Source organism: Schistocerca cancellata, chromosome 3 (assembly GCF_023864275.1).
Source record: "Schistocerca cancellata isolate TAMUIC-IGC-003103 chromosome 3, iqSchCanc2.1, whole genome shotgun sequence".
NCBI lineage: Eukaryota > Metazoa > Arthropoda > Insecta > Orthoptera > Acrididae > Schistocerca > Schistocerca cancellata.
Genome location: NC_064628.1, coordinates 408,955,257 through 408,976,177, shown reverse-complemented (window position 1 = coordinate 408,976,177; position 20,921 = coordinate 408,955,257). Strand labels below are relative to the sequence as shown.

The window sequence follows — 20,921 nt, the reverse complement described above, 5'->3', positions numbered from 1 at the left end:
GGGCGCTACAGTCTGGAGCCGAGCGACCGCTGCGGTCGCAGGTTCGAATCCTGCCTCGGGCATGGATGTGTGTGATGTCCTTAGGTTAGTTAGGTATAATTAGTTCTAAGCTCTAAGTTAAGTCGCATAGTGCTCAGAGCCATTTGAACCAACTGTAAGTAGGGAGTTAATGTGGAGGGGGTTTTTGCGGTGCGGCGACCGGCAAGTTAGGAATAGGGGTTTACTGGGACGTCTGTCGGGTTGGCCAAGGCGGTTGAGACAACCTTCTAGATAAGCGGCGCATCACGTCTCGAGGCCCGGTCCGAAACCAATTTTCAACTCTCGACGTTGCATTTCCGCAATGCCCTGTGCGACGGGAAGTCATTATTTCCTTCCTATCATTTTCCCATCCCGTTTCGCTTTCATCGCTCTGACCCCTGTTATTCATGACGACGATGGTTTGGCCATGGTGAAATTACGTGGCATCTAGACATGAAAGTTCGATCGCCATGTGTTTTTGTCGCAAATTGATTGTACGATGCTTAAAGTCACACCAAGGATAGCGCAAGTTACGAATTTGTAACAGGACAATTCTCTAGAAAACCTATAACGGACGAACCAAAGAGTGTAATCCATGGAAAATGCAAAATAAGAACAAGGGTGAATAAACACTTTACAGGAGAGTGGAACTCGATTGGAAACTGGAGAACAACACTTTGAGACAGTGTTGGTTCTTCTGGGGCCACTAACTGCTTCGAATTGGTAGGTTTTCCAATGTCTGCCACTGTCAACCTGCCGACAGTTCGTTACTGATGGAGTAGCAGTAATTCGATGATTTCACGATTTTCCCCAAGTTTTAGAAATCGTGCTGTGTACACCTAACACATTCAATATTCACTATGCTTGCGTACTGCTCCGCACAACCCACAACTTTATAAGTTTCTTATTGTGCTGTTTGCAAATGCTTCATTTCTCTTCCTAGTTCCATCCACAAATACGTGACGTGAAAAGTACGTAACAACAAGAAAGAAAATTTTGGGAAACTCTCATCAAGTGATCGTAGATGTTCTGACATACCTTATGTGTTCTTTGCCGTTCGTTGGATGTTTGAGCCAAACATGAGATATACTCATGTTTTGTGCAATCGTTACCTGGAACCCGACACTTATCATAAGTGAGGATGCAGTTGTATTTTTACTGGAAGTGTAAACTCATTTATGTTCCGGGTATTATAAATCGGTTAAAGTATAGCAGTTCCGTGATGTGCAATAATATTCTTTTCAGCGTATATAGCGTCATAAACGTAACTATTACAGTCCCATGAGCTCTTAACATTTCAGTTTTCTTTCAATTTAGTCAATAGCTGTGAGCTCATTTTATTGTAAGGATGTTGATTTAGTTACCTATTTATTTCTGCAGGGAGCAAACTAACAACCGTTTATCACATGAGGCAACTTTATTATTTCTTTCTAAACAAATTATTAGTGAATTTAAATAGCAATATGAATTATCTTCCATGTGGGATATCTCGTACGTAAGTGGGAGTGTCACACTTTCAGACTTAACTGACGGGCAAACGTAATTGTGTTGCTGCCAGTTACAAATGACTCTGAATTATGTCGAATTGTAAGAAATTTTGATTTCGTTTCGTTACTGTCTACTAGAAATGTTAAATAATAAGCCTCAGATGTTTTCTCTTTTCTGTATCGTTTCCCATTAAATAAATTTATTATTCCCAACTGCTTCCTGATTGTAGACCAGGAACGGTAATTTTAAGTAATTACTTTCAATGCTTTCTCGTTTCAGTGACTTTTTGTATTATATTTATTACATAGCCCAAAGGTATGTTGCAAATTACGTTATTCTCTCAAAATAAGAATGTGTACTGATTTTTTCGTGTGTGTAAGGGTGTGTATCGTGTATGTAAGCATGTGTATATTTGGGCTGTTAATAATTCATATTAAGATCACATGAAACTACGTACATTATGATGTACTTTTTACTTTTGGTACTGTTAAGGCTTTCTATATTCAAGTGCCAGACAAATAAATTACTTTGGAATGTCTATATAGATGTAAAATAAATTATGAACAGTTCGGTGTGAAGCACCTTAGACTTTTAGTTGCAGAAGTTTAGGCTCATCAAGACAAATATCAGCAACAGGTTGAACACTTTTGCGCCATATTTCCTCAAATTTAAAATCACTAGAAGCACTTAAACCATCAGTGAGAGGTTTTTTTTCTTACGATTCGAGTGTACATAAATTAGGATTCTGAAATTCTGTGTTGGAAATTTCTACCCGATTAAAAACTTCAACAAGGATTGTTAGATAAATACATTGCTCAAAACTTTGCAAATAATCAAATCCTATCCATAGAATAAAATCCATTGTCAAATCGTCACAAATGGCTCTGATTAGCTCAATTTGGGACACGTCACAAATTTAATCTAATAAAATTTTTTAAAAAAATTTAAAAATCATTCAGCAGTTTGCATCTCATCCATAATTCTGGACAAGACTGGCTGCCATCAGTTCGAGAATTTCAGTTTGATTATTGTGGTGAAGCCATGTGTAACCTTTTGCACACATTTTGTACTCGATCCTTTAATAAGTCTTGAAGCTGGGATTTTCTTCTTCGTTAGATCCCTGTTTCGCCAGTGTCTTTCATGTGCTCAAATTTTTCAATAACACTCTTCGATCATTCATCAATCGTTTTAATTTGAATTGCGATATCTAGTGAACGACGCTAATAGCTTCCACGTTATTTTGATGCTTCGTTGCAGTTAATTTGAAAATAACTTTTTGGACGAGTCCTTATCCACTCCGCTACATGTTTCCAGTTCGAAAATCTATCATCAATCAAACACTCTTTTTAGATTTTATAGCCTACCTGTTCAAAGTCACCATAGTTCTCGCTCACACCCTTTAGTTAAAGATTTGACAGATGTTTATACTATCTTTGTTGAACTGAAGCCATAGATTATTCTTTCCCCATTTTTTAAATGTATGCATGAAAACAATACGTATGACGTGAATACTCTATAATACTGTGTATTTTTCATTTATCTGTACTTCATGTACGTAATATATGTCGTAAGTTCGAAGTCATTTTTGTCGGATACAACAAACTGCTTGTTAAAATCCTTTTTCACAAAACGTAGAAATTTAAGCTGTATGCACATAAACACTAAGAGATGCTATGTAGTTTGTTTTTGAACTATTATTTTACCAACATACCAAATATTAGTCAAGACAGCAAAACTACCCATCACAGTCAAAATTTACTATCTCCTACCATACAACAACAGGGAAGACCACTGTTAACATTAGCAAATAGGCGTAATTACATCTCACCCATTGGATCATGTTCTTACCTATAACAAAAGAGTCTCTAAGAGTGAAGTTTGCGTAGCTAGGGAAAATGAATCAGTAGCCCACTACTGACATTCAAGCTGGAAGCTTGAACATCTTTATTAAAGATAGAAACAAAAGCAATAGAAAGCTGTGGAACAAGGAGTACAGCCATCTTTAATTAACTTTTTTTCTACACCGTCACGCAACTGTCCGCCATGGAAGCCTGTTGGTGTATCCATTTTCCGCAGTAACTGTGCAAATGTTCGTTTTCTAAATTGAGACTTTTCTTTTCTGCTGCAATGTATATTTATTTACTTTCCGGATGCATTTTGCCTTTTACATTAAGACATTTTCAGTGAATTTCATCTGAATAATAGAGTTCTGTTTTTATATGCGACACCTAGGTTAGAAAACGGTTCAAACCATAATTTTTACCTTACTGAATTATTGCTTACCGTTATACGTTTTTGCAGTCAAAATTTGTCTTTCCTTTCTTCTAGTCACAGGTTTAACGCAGTACTGTCACTTCATTTATGGCACGGCTCTTATAGTACATTTTCATGTCATGACCTTTCTGATTTGTAGCTGTCATATTTCGTAAGCTAACTGCAGTGGAACACCACTTCTGGTCTGGCATTAACTGCGATTTTTTTCTTTTTTTACGGGAAGTGTAAGCAATTTCTGTCGAAACTGCTTCTTTATTCGGTGTCCCTTTTCTTATTTGTTTACTTAAATGTTGCCAGCCTAAAACTGTTTCTTGTTGTTCTCTCTCTCTCCCTCTCCCTCCCTCTCTCTCTCTCTCTCTCTCTCTCTCTCTCTCCCTCTTTCTCAGTGTGTGTGTGTGTGTGTGTGTGTTTGTGTATGAATGTGTATGCCTGTGTTTATCATTTGGTGTTACTTTTTCTATGTACTACAGAGATGTTAACGTTATGTTAAGAATTTAGGAGGGTTGGATTGTACGAATAAGTAGCAGAAACTTGAATGTGGATCTTATTCTGTCAGGGGATTGTTACAGAGTTCTAGGCGTTCAGACGATTGAATTTTTGGTGTAGAGTTTATTTGGAGTGGATCAAAAAAGTAAGGGGAAAGGTGTCTTCTAGCATTATTCTGATGATCGTCTGCTTGCGTGTTATACTAATATTTTATCTAATAATGTGACGAACAAGTTCTTCGTCATGTACACTTGGTCATTTGAAGGTGTCCTTTCGGCTTTGGTTTTTTCTGTATGATAACTTTCTTGCAAGACCAGAAGGCCTCTTTTAATGTTTACTATAATTATTTTCGTCTCCTTTTATCTAGAGTTTGAGTTGTGATTATGTTCTCTGAGATGCTCTGCAAATGTGAAGTGATTTGTCGCAAATTTGCTGGCTCTCATAGTTTTTTTTTGTACTGAATAACAAACGTTCTGTCTGTTTGCCCTCCACGCCTTTCATCACTTTTCTTAAATTTTTATTGATTTATATATGCTTCATGATAATGTCGATGTGTTTTGGTTTACATTTTTGGACAGAATTATTTATGTCTTGTCTTCTGACAATGTTTGTGATTTTACGTCTAAATTTGTTTTTGTATTTCAATGTGTATCAAGTTGTTTCTTCCCTTTTATTGCACTGATCAATCTTCATTGTTATGGTACTGAGTGTGTGTTTTGTGTAGGGTTATGTACTGTTGTTCTTTGTGGCCTTGGGTTTATTATTATTGTTTGTCTTTTAATTCTGTTGTTTGTGAGTATGCTACTATTATGTCTGTCAGCATTGTGATGTCTGGTTTGTTGTAGTTTTCATTGTGGAATGGTACCATTTTGAGTCTATGGAGCACGTGTCAAAGTGTTACTTGTTTTTGTGAGTTTGGATGGTTTGAGATTTGGTATATCATTCTGCCCATTGTTGTGGGTTTACAATAAGTTTCTGACATGTGCTGATTGATTTGTTTCTTGATTTTTTACCTAAAAAGATACTTTTATTGTTGGTTCTTTTTCTATCTTATGTATCTTGTCAATGTCAACATGCAATATATCAGCTATTAGTTGTATTTGGTCTCTTTAGCGGAGGATGGAATCTACACATCTCACTCAGTATAATGTGTCATGTTATTTTACGTTATTGTTGTAAAAATGATCTGTTCAACATGGTTTCTCTAAAATATTTGCTAAGGCTCCCGCAACTAGATAACCCATATACAATCCATCACATTGTATATAACATTCATTATTAGAGTCGAAGTAGTTTATTGCAGCGTAATCTGTAATGACATGAGTGATTCCTTAATTAATTAATGACGAAATTATACATTTTCAATTTGTCTCAATAGTGTCTGTTTCCCCTGTTACAAGTATGCTGGAATAAATACTTTCTATCTCGAATAGAAGAAGTAATGCTACGTTTGGAATTTTTATATCTTTTTTATGGTATGAGATATTTGACAGTTTACATGGTTCTGTTTTCTTGTAACTAGATTTTTTCTGACGTTTGACAGTTTTAATGGTTCTGTATTCTTGTACTTAGACTTTTCTGACGCTGTTTTAACATATGTTGATCAAACTGTAAATGGGGCTTCTCTAAAATTTGATGTAACTGTGATGGGGCTGTTTGGCTGGTGGATGCTTGAGTGGTGTCAGAGGGTGGGTTTAATGGGTTATTCTGTATAAGATTTTTCTCTCTGTGTTATCCAGTACATGATCTACATTTTTAGAGTGTTTTTCCTTTTGTCTAGCGTCTGTCTGTTGGGCCTGATCATAATTTCGTAATATTATTTTGTGATTTTTCTATATAGATTCCTGAGACTTTTTGTCCCACACCAGCTGTCTGTCTTTTGTTTCTACTTTCATGTCACTCTGTCTGGAGTGACATGCAACAATGATCGACTGGAACCGCTGTCAATGCTGTGAGAAGATGGACTATGTTTAAACATGAAGAATGGGTGTTGGTGGCAAGTGGCATTTGATTTGAGGCGCGCTTTTCAACAAGGCAGTTGGGCGTGGATGTATCTCTATAGTAATCATGAAATTGAGCGCTATTACTGTGAATGTCAACAATGCCAGAGATGTGCTCGTGGCGGGTGTTAGAAAGCTGAGGTATTTAAAGCGAGCTAGCTCAAAGGTGTGATGAAAGGCTCAGTTGGTAATTACCACATGTTTTCCAGGCGCAAGTCAGACAACTTCAGTGTTACAGATTAGGATACTTCGGCCACAAGGCAAACGAGTGTGGGAATAGAACTAAGGGTGATAGAAATAAGAACTGGAAGAGGTTAAATATAAATAGGGGTGTTTCGTCCATTGGAAAACATTTCCAGTAAGTCAAAGTACTGCAAACACTATTACAGAGATGGTCTGTTGTTTGATGGTCTTTATAAGTGGTAAATATTGTAAATTTTAGTCGATACCGATGCACATGTGATATAAGGCCACCGTTTGTACTGACTGCATTTGTCCTCCTTGTTCTGCTATATTCACTTAACAGGATATTAACTGCTGTCAGTTCCTTGCTATGTGCTCTTGTGAAAGAGATAGTGTTTCTTGCCAAATATCATGAGTTAATGAATTTCCTTATCTTACTTTCTCTGATTTTGTGTCTCATTTTACTTTCTGGTCAATGCATATCCTCAGTCGACAGACGGTGTCATAATGTGTCGATGACCTTACTCACTTGCCTGTTTCCTGCTTCTACCTCTGTCTCTGACATGGTTTGAATTTGTTTGTGGTAACGTTTGTGAGTTTTAATAAAAATTTTCTGATTTCTTATTCTTACAATTCTACGCCACAATACATCCCTCCTCTTTAAAAAAAATCATCCCAATTTTCCCTTTCTTTCACTAATTACTAATCAATCTATGTCTGCCTTTTATTTAAAAAAGTTACTCTGTAATTGTTCTTTGGGTTGCTTCTCAGCCTGTCTTGAATATTAGTTAGATTATTTGATCTAATTTGTCATTCTGTCATACTTCCATACACTGTTTACACTTTCCACTCACATTACTTATGCTAGTTCGTATCCATTCCACAGGTATCTGATGGATAGCTGAATGAGATACCTTCTGCTTTACACAAAAGTAAGTTGCACAAATAAACATTAGTTAGGTAGTATGTGTGGTGCTTCCTCTGCCCAGCACAACATTGATCAGGACACATGTATCCTTGTTGTGACCTCGGTGGTATCTAGAAGGTGAAATTGTCTTCCTGTTATTTCACTTCTAGTTCCATTAATTAACAATCCAATGCCTTGCAATTCTAGTTTCATTATCCAGCTGGTTAACCCCTTTTATAGTGAATGATAATTACTTATATTTATTATTTTGAGCTTTCCCTCATTACAGAGGCCTATCTCCAACATAATAATTTACTCGGAAATTACTATAGATAGAATAAACATTCTTAAACTATATTTTCGAAATATTCCTCCAGGTATTTAGATCTTGTGTGTCCTCTTCCTCTGCGCCCATTCTCCTCATTGTGTGCTGTACATTTAAGAGCCAAGTGGTCATAGGTCGTCCTCCTCTTCTTCTGCCCTCCGGTTCCCAATCCAGTATCAATTTTGGTATTCTGGCTTCCTCTTCCACATATAAATATGGAGTAAATCCAGTGATCTCCAGTTTTCTGGAATTTTGGCTGAGGAGCCAAAACTTGTTTCTTGCACTCTCCTGCTTCCATTTTCCCTAAGGACAAATGCATTTCGCATGATTTGTTGTTCGTTCGTGTCATCCTTGTTGGGAAAATAATAACGTTGTCACTAATAGTCTTTAAAATCTTCTTCAGACATAATGGCATGAACACCTCTTTGTCTAGTAACGATTAATATTGATGAATTTGTTTCTATATCCCTTTCCTAATTCTGATGCATAAATTACTAATGTCCTCATTATCTGCTGTGCAACATTAAGTTTTGCATGATACCTATCCAGGAAGCCAATTTCAGGAATTGCGGTATCTTGTCCCACAGATGGGAGAACTTCCATGTACTCACGGAATTCTAAAATTCCATTCCTAAAAATGAACTGTGTTGTCCCCAATGATACCAAATAATTATTTCCTGCTGCTCGTAATCTATGTGTTGGAGTCCCTAGTCTTCTTCTACCCACGAGGTCTACACTAATCAGAGGTGCGTGTGCACCGGTGTCGACTAAAATTTGCAATCTTTACCATTTACAAAGACCATCAAACAACAGTCCATCTCTGCAATAGTGTCTGCAGTACTCTGACTTATGGGAATTCTTTCCAATGGTCGAATCACCCCATTTACGTTTTACATCTTCCCCTGTTTATTCGTTTGCCTTGTGGCCAAAACGCCCACATCTGTAACATTGAGGTCGACTGCACTGCATCTTCAAAACATGCGGTCATTACGAACTGATCCTTGTGTCACAGCCTCACGCTAGCTCCCTTTAAATACACCATCTGTCCAGCTGTCGCCATGAGCTGATCCTTGGAATCGATGGCATTCACAGTGGTAGCAAAAAGATACTTTGGACGCAACGTGCGCATCAATACACCTAAACTCTACCATGTCACAACTAAAGAAAGAGAAAAATGTCCTTTTGTACTTAATATTTTGCGGTTACTGCTATAATGAGCGAACGTCATAGATGCAGACCAGTGCCTCCAAATTGTAGCCACCAGAGTCGAACACTTCTGATGCCAAGTACTCTGATGATAGCATCAAAGTGCACGCTTCTGGCGCCAATTTACACTGGGCCGAGAGGAGACACCTCTGCGTGAAATCAAGTTAACTGTTGGGTACCTGCGAAGCGTCAGTTACGCTAGTGCACATTACTAGAGTCGAATCTTTTATTCTCAGTATTTACAAGTCGGCTCGGGTTCCGCCTATCCCTCTGCATGTTGGCTTCTAGCTGACGTCCGTCAAGTCACCTCACCGATTGCACACACAGACAAAGTTTAGCGACTCTGGTGCGAGCGATCAGTTGAGGCCGCTGCCAAGCGTGAGGTGTTCTCGAGCAAGCTACTGGTGTGTCCTCAGTCCCACTCTATGATGACCCTCGATGGCCTATCCACGATGTACCTGGCGTCGGTAGTCATGTGGCTGATTGATCTCCTCCCTACCACCTGGAGGCGCCTAAGTGTTGAAAAGGAACATGTACCTCAAGAGGCTTCATTGAAGTGCAGCGCTGGCAGCACTCTGTGATGTGGTGTTGTCAGAAGAGGGTCAGTGCTTCCATTAGTAAATGGTAGGTGGCGACAACCATCAAGTTAATCAGATGAAGGTCATCGTCTTGAGTACATCTTTCTCTAGTTCATAGACTCTGCTGGAGCATCTACAACATAGATTCGCTATAGTATTGTAATCCCAGAATCGAGTACTATTACCGTGCATGCCATCGATCCCAATGATCAACAGGTGGTGTGAGCTGGAGAGCTGGAGTAGTTAAAGGGAGCTAGCGTGAGGCTATGACGCGAGGCTCAGTTCGTAATGACCGCATGTGTCCACCTTATTTTACTACGTATGTTCACTTAACAGGCTGTTAACTGCTGTGCCAGTTCCTCACTTGGCGCTCTTGTGAAAAAGAGTTTCTGGCAACATGTCTTACAAGCTAACGAATATGCTTGTCTCTCTTCCTTTGCTTTTCTGTTGCAGTCTCTTTTCTGCTGAATGTGTATCCTCACTCGACAGACAGTCCTGCAATGTGTCCATGACCTGACCCACTTGCGACATACTGGCTCGCTTCCCGCTTGCTTCTGTGTCTCCGGTATGTCTTGAGTTAGCCTGTGACAAAGTGAATTTTTATAAAAATTTTCTAGTTTCTACCCCATACTATTCTGTGTTATAACAAATTCTAAGCATAGAAACGAAGATTGGCAGTCGTTTAACTAAATTTTAGGCAAATTATTCCACTTAAGTGTAATGTATCAGTTGGAACTAGATTTTAGCGTGTAGCTAATCGCACAACAAGAATTAGAATGTCAGTTGTGTATGAAAAGTCGGTGAAACTATAAACTTATTAAGTGACGTAGATGTGTTATCTTCTGTGCAAGAATGAACCGAAACCGTAAAAGGGGACGACCATCTTGCAATGGGACAGTATTCAGTTCATCCAGATTCGGCCAGCATCTGTGATGACCTGGACAGGGTTTCAGCTGTGTATGTTTTTGAGTCGTCATTCGCGATACTTAGAATTATTTCCTGTGGCTTCACTTTGGACTAGTTGGGACTCTGGTTGTTTCCTGATATCAGTTCGACAGAAGTTGTGATTTTCATGTAAAGTAGTTTGGGACTCCAACTTCGTGCACTGATGCTGGACTTTATATCAGTTTGGCTATGACAGGCTTTCTGCTGCTATCGATATTTAGGTTATAGCATCAGCCGTTGGTTAGACTCTGATTAGGTGTGAGTTGGTGTAATTATTGCGAAATTATAAAAAGACAGTGAAATGTTTTTTCCTTTTTGGGACATTTAACAGTCCAGTCTCTAAGACAAGTGGTGATATATCGTAGCTTATTCTTTGCACACTTTCTGGGCACCACAAAATGTGTGGGTAGGTGTTTCGCTCGCTAAGTGCTTGCAAGGCACAGCGTTACGTTACGGCGAATACTGGCGTCTTCTGGATTACATCGCAAGAGAGACAACACAGGACACTCTTCGTGGAGATCAGCAGAAAGCGGGAACGTACCATCAGAACAGGAGAAAATGAATGTTCAGTGTTAACGTAGTTTATTATTCATTGGTTACAGTTACTGTATAGGGTTCTCCAGGGGAGCTACTAACAGCGGATAGCGTCCCACACGTCCTCGAGGACGGACAGGACGCTGTCGAAGGTCTCCTCGCTGGTGGGGATGATCTGGTCCGGGGGCAGCAAGAAGCCATACTGACCCTTGTCCCTCAGCTCCCACAGGAAAACGTAGGGCACGCCCAGCTTGCCCTTCACCCAGTCGATGCTGCCGCCAGTCGCAGGGTCTGTACACACAGAGACAGGCAGTCTAACGTTCGTCTGATGATACACAGTGGTCGACAGCACATCCTTTCTGCACTTACAACTTATACTTCGCTCATAGCCAAGCTGTAGGTAACTACATACACAGTTTGTTGAGGTGATGATGAGACAGACTCTACGGTATAATGGATAAGACGAAATGTATCTGTTTAAGATAAGTAATAATAGTCCAGGAAACGCTGAGTCAAAGTTTTTAAACCAAACTTGTGTGACAACTCAACAAGCAGAATACAAAAATTTGCAAATAATTGTTTGTATGATGTAACACATCGTAATTTAATACTTACGGTACTAATACGTTAAAGTGTAGGCAAACCTAACAATGATGTTGCCATACTTTATTTAGGTGGGAGAAGGAAACTCCACTAACACAAAAAGATGACTTAATGTGATACATTTCCTTTGTCTATCTTGATGTAAAAGTATTACTCGACAAAAAAGACCGAAGACCTGGCGCAGAGCTCCATAGTGTTAACTGCCAAAAAGCGACTATGTTTATTACTGTTCGCTCCAATTTTGTTATAAGTGAAGCGATGTCACTCATTATATGTCAATCAAACGTTTGCTTGCAAAAAAATTCAGTGTAGCAACACTTCAACATCAGAGTGAAACGTGTATGAACTAATGGTTCGTCTGAGTAAACCCCTGGCTGTCTTAATTCTGAAGCTTCATATTCTGGTAAAAATTTAATGCAGTATGCCGTTTTTCAATGTTCTCTCGTTCACACATGTAACGATTCGCTTATAATCGCACCTTTTAAGGTCAAATGCCATAGGCTGAACATTTTTCTCAAAGTTTTTGAAATCCAATTCTCTGCGATAAAAGCCACTAGCTTCTCGCAAATTTGGAATTTCTTAGTATTGATCACACTATTGTAGCAACTGCCGCCTGAAACACCTTATCGCCAATGGGATGATTGCTGTGGTCGCTTGCTTCATCTTCTCTAAGGTACATCCTGGTCCCAACCCAGTTAGCATGGTGCCTTTCCTGACATAATTTGCGCACCGTTGACTCACTCAAATTTAATTTGACTGAACATTGCGTCGTCTTTTCTGTCATCGCTGTCACTCCTTCCGCCTTCTTCAGTAAATTTAATAATGTTAATAGTAAGGCGACACAGCTGACCGCTGAGGCAGTTCCTGTGATCATTCCTTATTCTTGCACTGCAAAGCAGTAACGTGCACTGAAGCACGGCATTCTCATGGAGAAGCCGAGTGAGCGGCAGTCGTCCCATCACGCACTTCACTCGCCTCCAGGCAGGTAAGTCCTCACCGACTGACAAGCAGCAGGCGCGTGTCTACCTTCCAGGCAGCAGAAGAAACACGGCGGTTAACTACGTCAGTATGAAGCGCGAGGCGTAGTGGCGAGTAAACCTTCCTACCATGGTTGTCCGCAGAATTTTTTTTAAAGAGGGGGAAAAGCTCGCTACGTACAACCTGTTAGTCTTACAGAAAAAATGAACAGGCACTTTTTGTAGGAGATTTAATGTAGTTAAACATTGTACTTGGGTACGTTTTTGCTGGAGGCAATAGTTGTTCAATCACTCAGAAGCTGTGGCCTCCAACGAAAAAGTATCATCTATATTAAACTTTCCACAAAAAGGTCCTGATCATCTTTTGTGGAAGACAATAGTTTGTTTGTAGCAAGTGAGAGAATATGAAAACCTTGCACGTGGTTTCTGAAGGCATTGCGGGTTGCATGAAACCCATAGGTTGGAACAGCTGGACGCCCTGTATTGTAACACAACCAAGAACCAAGTCAGTATGGTCCGCTTTGTCAAGTAATATGTCCATATTTGCAATCTGAAGTTTTTTATCGATTAGTCTCTGTAAAATGGCTTTACAGTTGGCTATAATATCAGTACATACGTTTTTCCTGCATGAACAGGCAAATAGAAATTGCAGAATATCAGAATATATCAGCCAAGTAAATCAGTAGGAGATCTAACTCACATACAGTTTTTCGGTCACTGTTCCAGCAGTTAAGCAAACAGGGCAAGCGGTATTTACGGTACAGTGACTTTGATGGACCACGAACTTACTCGAATTGTCTCTTTGCAGGAAGCAGTGCTTGTATTTATGTGGGGCCTTCATTGAACACTCTACGAATTGAGCGTGTACTGAGTGTTGAGCACAGCACTGAGTTGACAGCATCCGGGAAACAGCAGCTACAACCTTACTATTCACAGAGGGTGCTCTTTAATCGTTGTACAGTGTTTATGAGAGACAGACTCCCGACATTGTTGAAATTCATATCTTTGTACCTTCGTACACTCATGTGGTTCCATTTCGATGGAGAACCTCCTGTTTTATACACCTTGCTGGTGATCATCTGTTCCCAGTACTCAAAACCCTGTATTTTTCGAAGGGGGCTTTTTACGGGAGACGTTCCAACGCCATTTCCTCAAATCCCACTGTTTGACCCAATTTCTCCCAAGGATCTATCCACATCGATAATTTCCTCCAATTAGGATGACTTGTCTTGCTGCATTCGTTCACCTTCTAAGGCACTGCATTCTGTAGTACCAGACATTAAATAAAATTCGTGAAGGGCCTGTAACGCAAAATGAATTTTGAACGGTGGTAATCTCCACTATGAAGACCTCAAAGACGATGTGGTACCAGCTTCAAAGTGGCAGACTGCTGTTGCTTTTGACACAGATAAGCAAATATTTCACATTGTCGACCATTGATACTATATCTGGATCCTCACTTCAGCACCCTCTATTGTCAGCACTGTTTTCATCTTCAAGCTTTGGCACATCTTGTCAAAAATCCGAATCTCCTACAGGTGACTGATCCTATATATACACTATGTGATCAAAAGCATCGAGACACTTGGCTGAAAATGACTTAAAAGTTCGTGGCGCCATCCATCGATAATGCTGGAATTCAATATGGTGTTGGCCCACCCTTAGCCTTGATGACATCTTCCACTCTCGCAGGCATACGTTTAATAAGTTCCTGGAAGGTTTCTTGGGGAATGGCAGCCCATTCTTCACGGAGTGCTGCACTGAGGAGCGGTATCGATGTCGGTCGATGAGGCCTGCCACGAAGTCGACGTTCAAAACATCCCAAAGGTGTTCTATAGAATTCAGGTCAGGACTCTCTGCATGCCAGTCCATCACAGGGATGTTATTGTCGTGTAACCACTCCGCCACAGGCCGTGCATTATGAACAGGTGCTCGATCGTGTTGAAAGATGCAATCGTCATGCCCGAATTGCTCTTCAACAGTGGGAAGCAAGATGGTGCTTAAAACATCAATGTAGGTCTGTGCTGTGATAGCGCCACGCAAAAAAACAAGGGGTACAAGCTTCCTTAATGAAAAATCCGACCACAGCATAACATCATCACAGACTCCGAATTTTACTGTTGGCGCTACACATCCTGGCAGATTACGTTCACCGGGCATTCGCCATACCCACACCCTGCCATCGTATCGCCACATTGTGTACGGTGACTCGTCACTGCACACAACGTTTTTCCACTGTACAGTCGTCCAATGCTTGCGCTCTATACACCAAGCGAAGCGTCGTTTGGCATTTATCGGCGTGATATATGGCTTATAAAGTACGTGATTTCTGCAGAGCACCCCATTCTGCCCTCTCACGATGTCTAATGACTACTGATGTCACTGATATGAAGTACCTGGCAGTAGGTGGCAGCACAATACACCTAATATGAAAGACGTATGTTTTTGGGGTGTCCGGATACTTTTGATCACAAAAATGCAACTGTCCACATTCAAGAATATAATGGCTGGAAAACATTTAACCAACAAATTATATTCTTCTTTTGTAAGATTGAAAAGGACAAACTACCATCAAGTAGTTACTGTAACTTACATTCCAAGTGCTGAGTTTGCACATTTGTAAGTACAGGGAAGCCTAACAAAAATTGTAAAATACTTACTCGATTTCATTTTTCATACTACTCACTCTAGTGGACGTAAGAAATACATGGTATGCTCTGAAAGCGTTAAATCTAGTTTATCTATCAGCGTCGAATTCTACATCAATTTGCCTGTGTCGATGAAGAAGTCTCTACACTGATAAGTACTGTCTGATCGGAAATAATACCACCTGCAATTAGATCGTACAAGGCAGAATATGCTGTGGAAAATTTTGCCTCTAATTGCATCTATTAGTTGTTAATTAAATTTTGTATCATATCAAAAAGGAGAGTTTAGACAGAATAGGAAATGCACTAAGTAAGACCTCACATGTGAAAGACATTTTCGTTTGCAAATTCCTGGACCCAAATGGCATGATGATCGTGAAACATATAGAAGAAAAATAATTAGGGTAAGTCAGGGTGATATGGTGAATCGGGTGAAATGGTGAATTGCTTTATTTCTTTACTGTTTAAACAGATGTCTCTGTACATCTGCATGCCAACAGTCTCTGTGTACGTGTTGAAAACCAGCTCCGTTTTAGAAACCATAAGTACTTTGTAGAAAACTTTTTTCGATGCTAAATAGTTTTTCTATGCTGCATGCATTTGTAGATGTTACTTCATGTAGCGTAGTCCGCGGTGTATTTTTTGATATATTCTGCCTTCTTATACCGCTTATGGACTACATAACCTAGAAATCGTTGCGTCTAGTGTTTTGAACTTATTGCCGTGCTATTCACCGTTGCACCCATAGTAAATGGGAGAAATGGTGAACTTGGGCAGGGGTGATACGGTGAAGGACTTTTCTTATGTGTAAAGCTTAAAGCTTTTATTTAGGTACATCCCAACCAGGGTTTTTGACAAGTCATGAAATATTAGCGTTTCCTACCCCATGCGAGAGTTATATTCTGCTTTTCCGACGTCTCAATACAATCGTTAATTTAAAAATTGGTTTATATATATATATTTTGCGAGTACAGTTTGGTTTGTCAGTGATTAAAAAAGTAAATGTTCTAACTACCGCCATTGTTCCAGGCAAAGATGCCTACATTTTACAAAATACAAAAAGGATCCATCCGTTCTGATTGGACAGAGGAGCAACTTAACGATGTCGTAAAAGCGGTGCAAAATGGAATGAGCCCGAATAAAGCCTCAAAGGAGTTTCACGTTCCATGGTCAACGATGAAGAGACGATTAGCAAACGGATGCTTTACGAAAAAACCTTTGGGTGGACCACCTGTACTAACACAAGAATCTGAGAAAAAGTTGGTAAAACTTATCATAAAATTAGAAAACTTCGGATTTGCACCGACGAGGACAGAAGTACGTACCATGGCATATAAACTAGCTGAGAAATACAACCAACATCACAAATTTAACCGAGAAAAGGAAATTGCTGGAATGGACTGGCTACGTTTATTCTTAAAAAGAAATGTGGAACTCTCAATCCGCAAATGGGAAGGAGTTTCACAAGCACGGTCAAGGGGTTTAAGTATGAAAAATGTTTCAGACTATTTTTCATTGCCCCAGAACATCTTGGTAGAGCATAACCTCCTTGATAAGCCGGGAAATATATTCAACGTAGATGAGTACGGACTTCAGCTCAATAACAGACCAGGCTACGTGTTGGCAGCAAAGGGGTCTAACATCCGGTGAAAAGGGTGAAATCATATCTGTAATCGCTTTCTGCAATGGAGAGGGCATGTTTTTACCCCCATCTTGTGTTTTGAAGGGAAAAAATGAAAAGGCCGAGTACAAGGGCGGTATGCCGCCGGGTTCCACGATTTTCATGTCACAAAAGTCGGCGTACATAACAACTGACATTTTTCTTCTGTGGCTAAGGAACCATTTTGCACCGAGGAAGCCTGAGGGAACAGTCGTGCTTATTTTGGATGGACATAGCTCTCATTGCAGCAGCGTGGATACATCAGGGTTTGCAGAAGAAAAAAAACATAATTTTGCTCTGTCGACCCAGCCACACCACACACTATCTGCAGGCACTACATAGAGCATTTTTTAAAGCTCTGAAATCCTATCACTACAATGCTTGCAATTCGTACATTAAAATGAATCCAAATAGAAAAATTTCCAGTGTTCGGAGGACTGCTTACAAAGGCATGGGTACAAGCAGCTACGACAGAGAATGCAATATCGGGGTTCAGAAGCACAGGAATCATCCCGTTTAATCCTAATGTCATCCCCGAATACGCGTTTTTAACATCAGCTTCAGATCAACATGAGGAAAACAACGAACGACACGAAAACAGACCTACTTCACCTCGACCAAATTGTTCGCACTGGCAGGAGATACTTGCAGCAACTGCAGACGTAGATAACGATCAGGGACTTGAATGCATCCATGCTTCACCACAACTAGGCTGTTCGCAACGGGTGGAAAATCCACAGGAAAACATGCAGTCTTCATCAGAAGCAACAGATATGACCTCGACAGTGGCAACAGAAGAATCTCAAATAACCCCTGGCAAACTCTAGGACCATATTTCGCCAATACCTATCCTAGATGAAGTTACATCTGCAAAGAAGAAGTACAGAGCTTTAGCTAGGTTTTGACTTCTCCAGAAAACATCGACAACCTGAGAAACAGTAAACGACAAAATAAGTCAGTGAAGAGTAGAGCAAATGCTAAAAAGAGGACCAAAGGATAAATCGTAACCAAAGGAAAAACCGTAACCAAAGAGACTGCCAAAGGAATTATCAAAAAGAAGCAGTCTAAGAAACGGAAAGCGTCTACCGCTGACACCGAATCCGACTCGTCGCTGGATGTCCAACTGCAAGACGATGATGACGACGCGGATGATGAAGAGTGTTGTTGTGTGGGGTGCGGTGAACTGTACAGTTGTACTAAAAAGGACGTGGATTGGATCAAATGTATTAGCTGCCCATATACTTGGGTGAAATGGTGAAATTGATAAAAATAAGTATTGTTTTTTTTAACTTTTGTAGTGCCTTAAAGAGGATGTGATACTGTTAATGTGTTACTTATGTATTTTGTGAAAGGAGAGTGTTTTTATTTTGTTTAAATAAACAATTTCTTGTCTTCTACGAGGCCCAAATTTTTTGTTCACCATGTCATCCTGATTTACCCTAATGTCAAACTCATTGGAGCCGGCCGCTGTGGTCGAGCGGTTCTAGGCGCTTCAGTCTGGAACCGCGCGACCGCAACGGTCGCCTGTTCGAATCCTGCCTCGGGCATGGATGTGTGTGGTGCCCTTAGGTTAGTTAGGTTTAAGTAGTTCTAAGTTCTAGGGGACCGATGACCTCAGATGTCAAGTCCCATAGTGCTCAGAGCCATTTGAACGATTTTTTAACCAACTCATTGGAAGTGGAAGACATTAAATTAAATCTCGCGAGACAGACAGATTCACACCTAAGTTTTTGTTCACTGTATTTTTACAGGTTTTCTCAACTATTCTACAACGTTTGATTACTAATTGTTGTGTAAGTATTATTAAGTGCATATACAGTACATAGGATGAATCACCTAAGACTTACACCGCAAATATTGCATTAATGGAAAGTGCTGTAGTGCTACACAGAATGGATTGGTAGTCAGAAGCTAGTATTGTTAGCCAATAAAGAGATGGTAATAATACTTAGAAAGTGTATATGTGTTCAAAAATATAATTTTAAAATGGAACAATGCCTATTGACATTAACAAGTAGGGTAAATCAGAAAGTCATTGGTGCTTCTTGCAGGACTCTAATGCGAGTCGTTTACGAGAATCGTATTTTCAAAAGTTTCCACTCCGAAAGTTGATGGTAGCACACACTACAGAACGAAACAAGCGTGTACAGGAAGTTATGTGTATTCTTATCAGTAACGAGACAATTGACTATCTCAGTTTGTGTTCAAAATCACCACCGGCAGCGGCAGTACATGCTTCCAGTCTGATGTGGATCGACTGCTGACACGTGCTAGCGTTTCAACAAAGATGTCCGAGCAGGCTGCAGTTGTACGTCGTTGCATATCGTCGGATGCAGTCGGTATGTCCTCGTAGACAAAGTCTTTCAGTTATCCCCACAGAGAAGAGTCTATAGGCATCAAATCCGGGGTATGGATTGGCCAAGTTACGGGCGCTCTGCGTCCAATCCGACGATTTGGAAATAATTTGTGAAGACATGCTGTAGTACTTCATGCACTATGGGCTAGACAGTCATCATGTTAGTACCACAGGTTCCTCCTAGTTTACAGCATCCGTGGAAGATGTCTGTTAGGAGGCAGCGATATTTGTATGAGTTCAGTGTTCCGTCTACGAAACACGGGCCTATGAGCTGATGGTTCACTATCCCACACCACACTTTTGCACTCCATGTATGGTAATGTTCCACATGACGAACCCAACGCTGATTGTCAACAGACCAATAGTGCATGTTTCGGCGATTTACCTGGCCGTATCTGTAAATCTGGCTTTTTCACTAAACGCGATACATGATACTTTTGGAGTATCCTGTCTTAATGCCCATGTACAGAAGTTAACACTATTTTTATAACCGTTTCCATGCAGCTCTTAATGGAGAGAGATGTGATAGGGATTGAACTTACGTCGATGGAGAATGCGTAGGACATTCGCCTGACTCATGCCACTTTCTCGAGCGATTGCGAGGGATCGAACATGCGGATCAACTGCAAAAGCAGCACGAACATTAATTTGCCCAATTTTGTCGCCCCTTGTTTCCTTCTATTACGTTGTGCAGGTGTTACACTACCATTTTCACGCAACTGGTTGAGTAGATTGATAAATAGCTGACGAGATGGTTGACGTCTTCTGGGATATCTTGCCGCATACACCGTACAAGAACGAACGGTATTCTTCCTACATTCTCCACAAACCATGAGCATGTCGATTTTTCTGCATTGGTAAATCCCATCGTCCACTCACGACCTACTGCTTGGGCTGCCACGCACTGTGTAGCAAGTCACAATGCACTGAAGCAACACACAAGCACACTGTAAGGAAACATAACGACATTATACCTAGCAACTACTCCAAGTGAATCTCACAATCAAGTGTCAGTGTGCAATCTTTTCAAGACATCATCCCTCGTAAGCGACTCACATTAGAGTCCTGCAACAGACACCACTGACATTCCAATTTATCGTACTATTAGTTTGTTTATGTCAATAGGCACTGTTTCATTTTTAAAAAGTGTACCTCTGCGCAAAAAATTCACATTCTAAGTATTATTACAATCTGTTTATTATCTAACAATACGAGCCCCTGACTACCAATCCACTCTGTGACAACCGCATATCAATAGCATTTTGCATTTGAGCAATATTTGCCGTGCAAATTACAGTTTATTCAACCAGCGTGAGTATATATATATATATATATATATATATATATATATATATGTGTGTGTGTGTGTGTGTGTGTGTGTGAATCAGTATAGTTTATACTGAGCTATTTTATTGAGAACAATTTCCTTGTTCTCCCGTTTTAACCCCATATTTTTAATTTTCATCACTAACACTGCCCACTTTTCTAACTATGTTCTGCTGGAGAATACTTCTACGTAGATTCGTTTATCAGAAGTTAATAATTGTTTTTGCTATTGAAACAGATGAAATCACTCTGAGCAGCATCTATTGTCTCTGTTATTGAGAACTGTCACTTGCCACTGAACACATTCTCCTTTTCGAGACTTCCATTGGCAAGTTCGTAATTCATCGAAGTCTGCAGACGCTCATAGTATTCAGCCTGGAGAACAGTAACTTTCGTCGCCCATGACA

General features: G+C 40.1%; 1 protein-coding gene across 1 annotated transcript in view; it reads right to left on the bottom strand.

Moving 5' to 3' along the window:
* Nucleotides 1–11,041: 11,041 nt before the first annotated feature.
* LOC126176343 (zinc carboxypeptidase-like) overlaps nt 11,042–20,921 on the bottom strand; it is a 117,172-nt gene continuing 107,292 nt past the window's right edge. The window contains exon 6 of the mRNA XM_049923494.1: nt 11,042–11,235. Coding sequence (XP_049779451.1) covers nt 11,042–11,235 — 194 coding nt within the window. The remainder of the gene's footprint in view (nt 11,236–20,921) is intronic.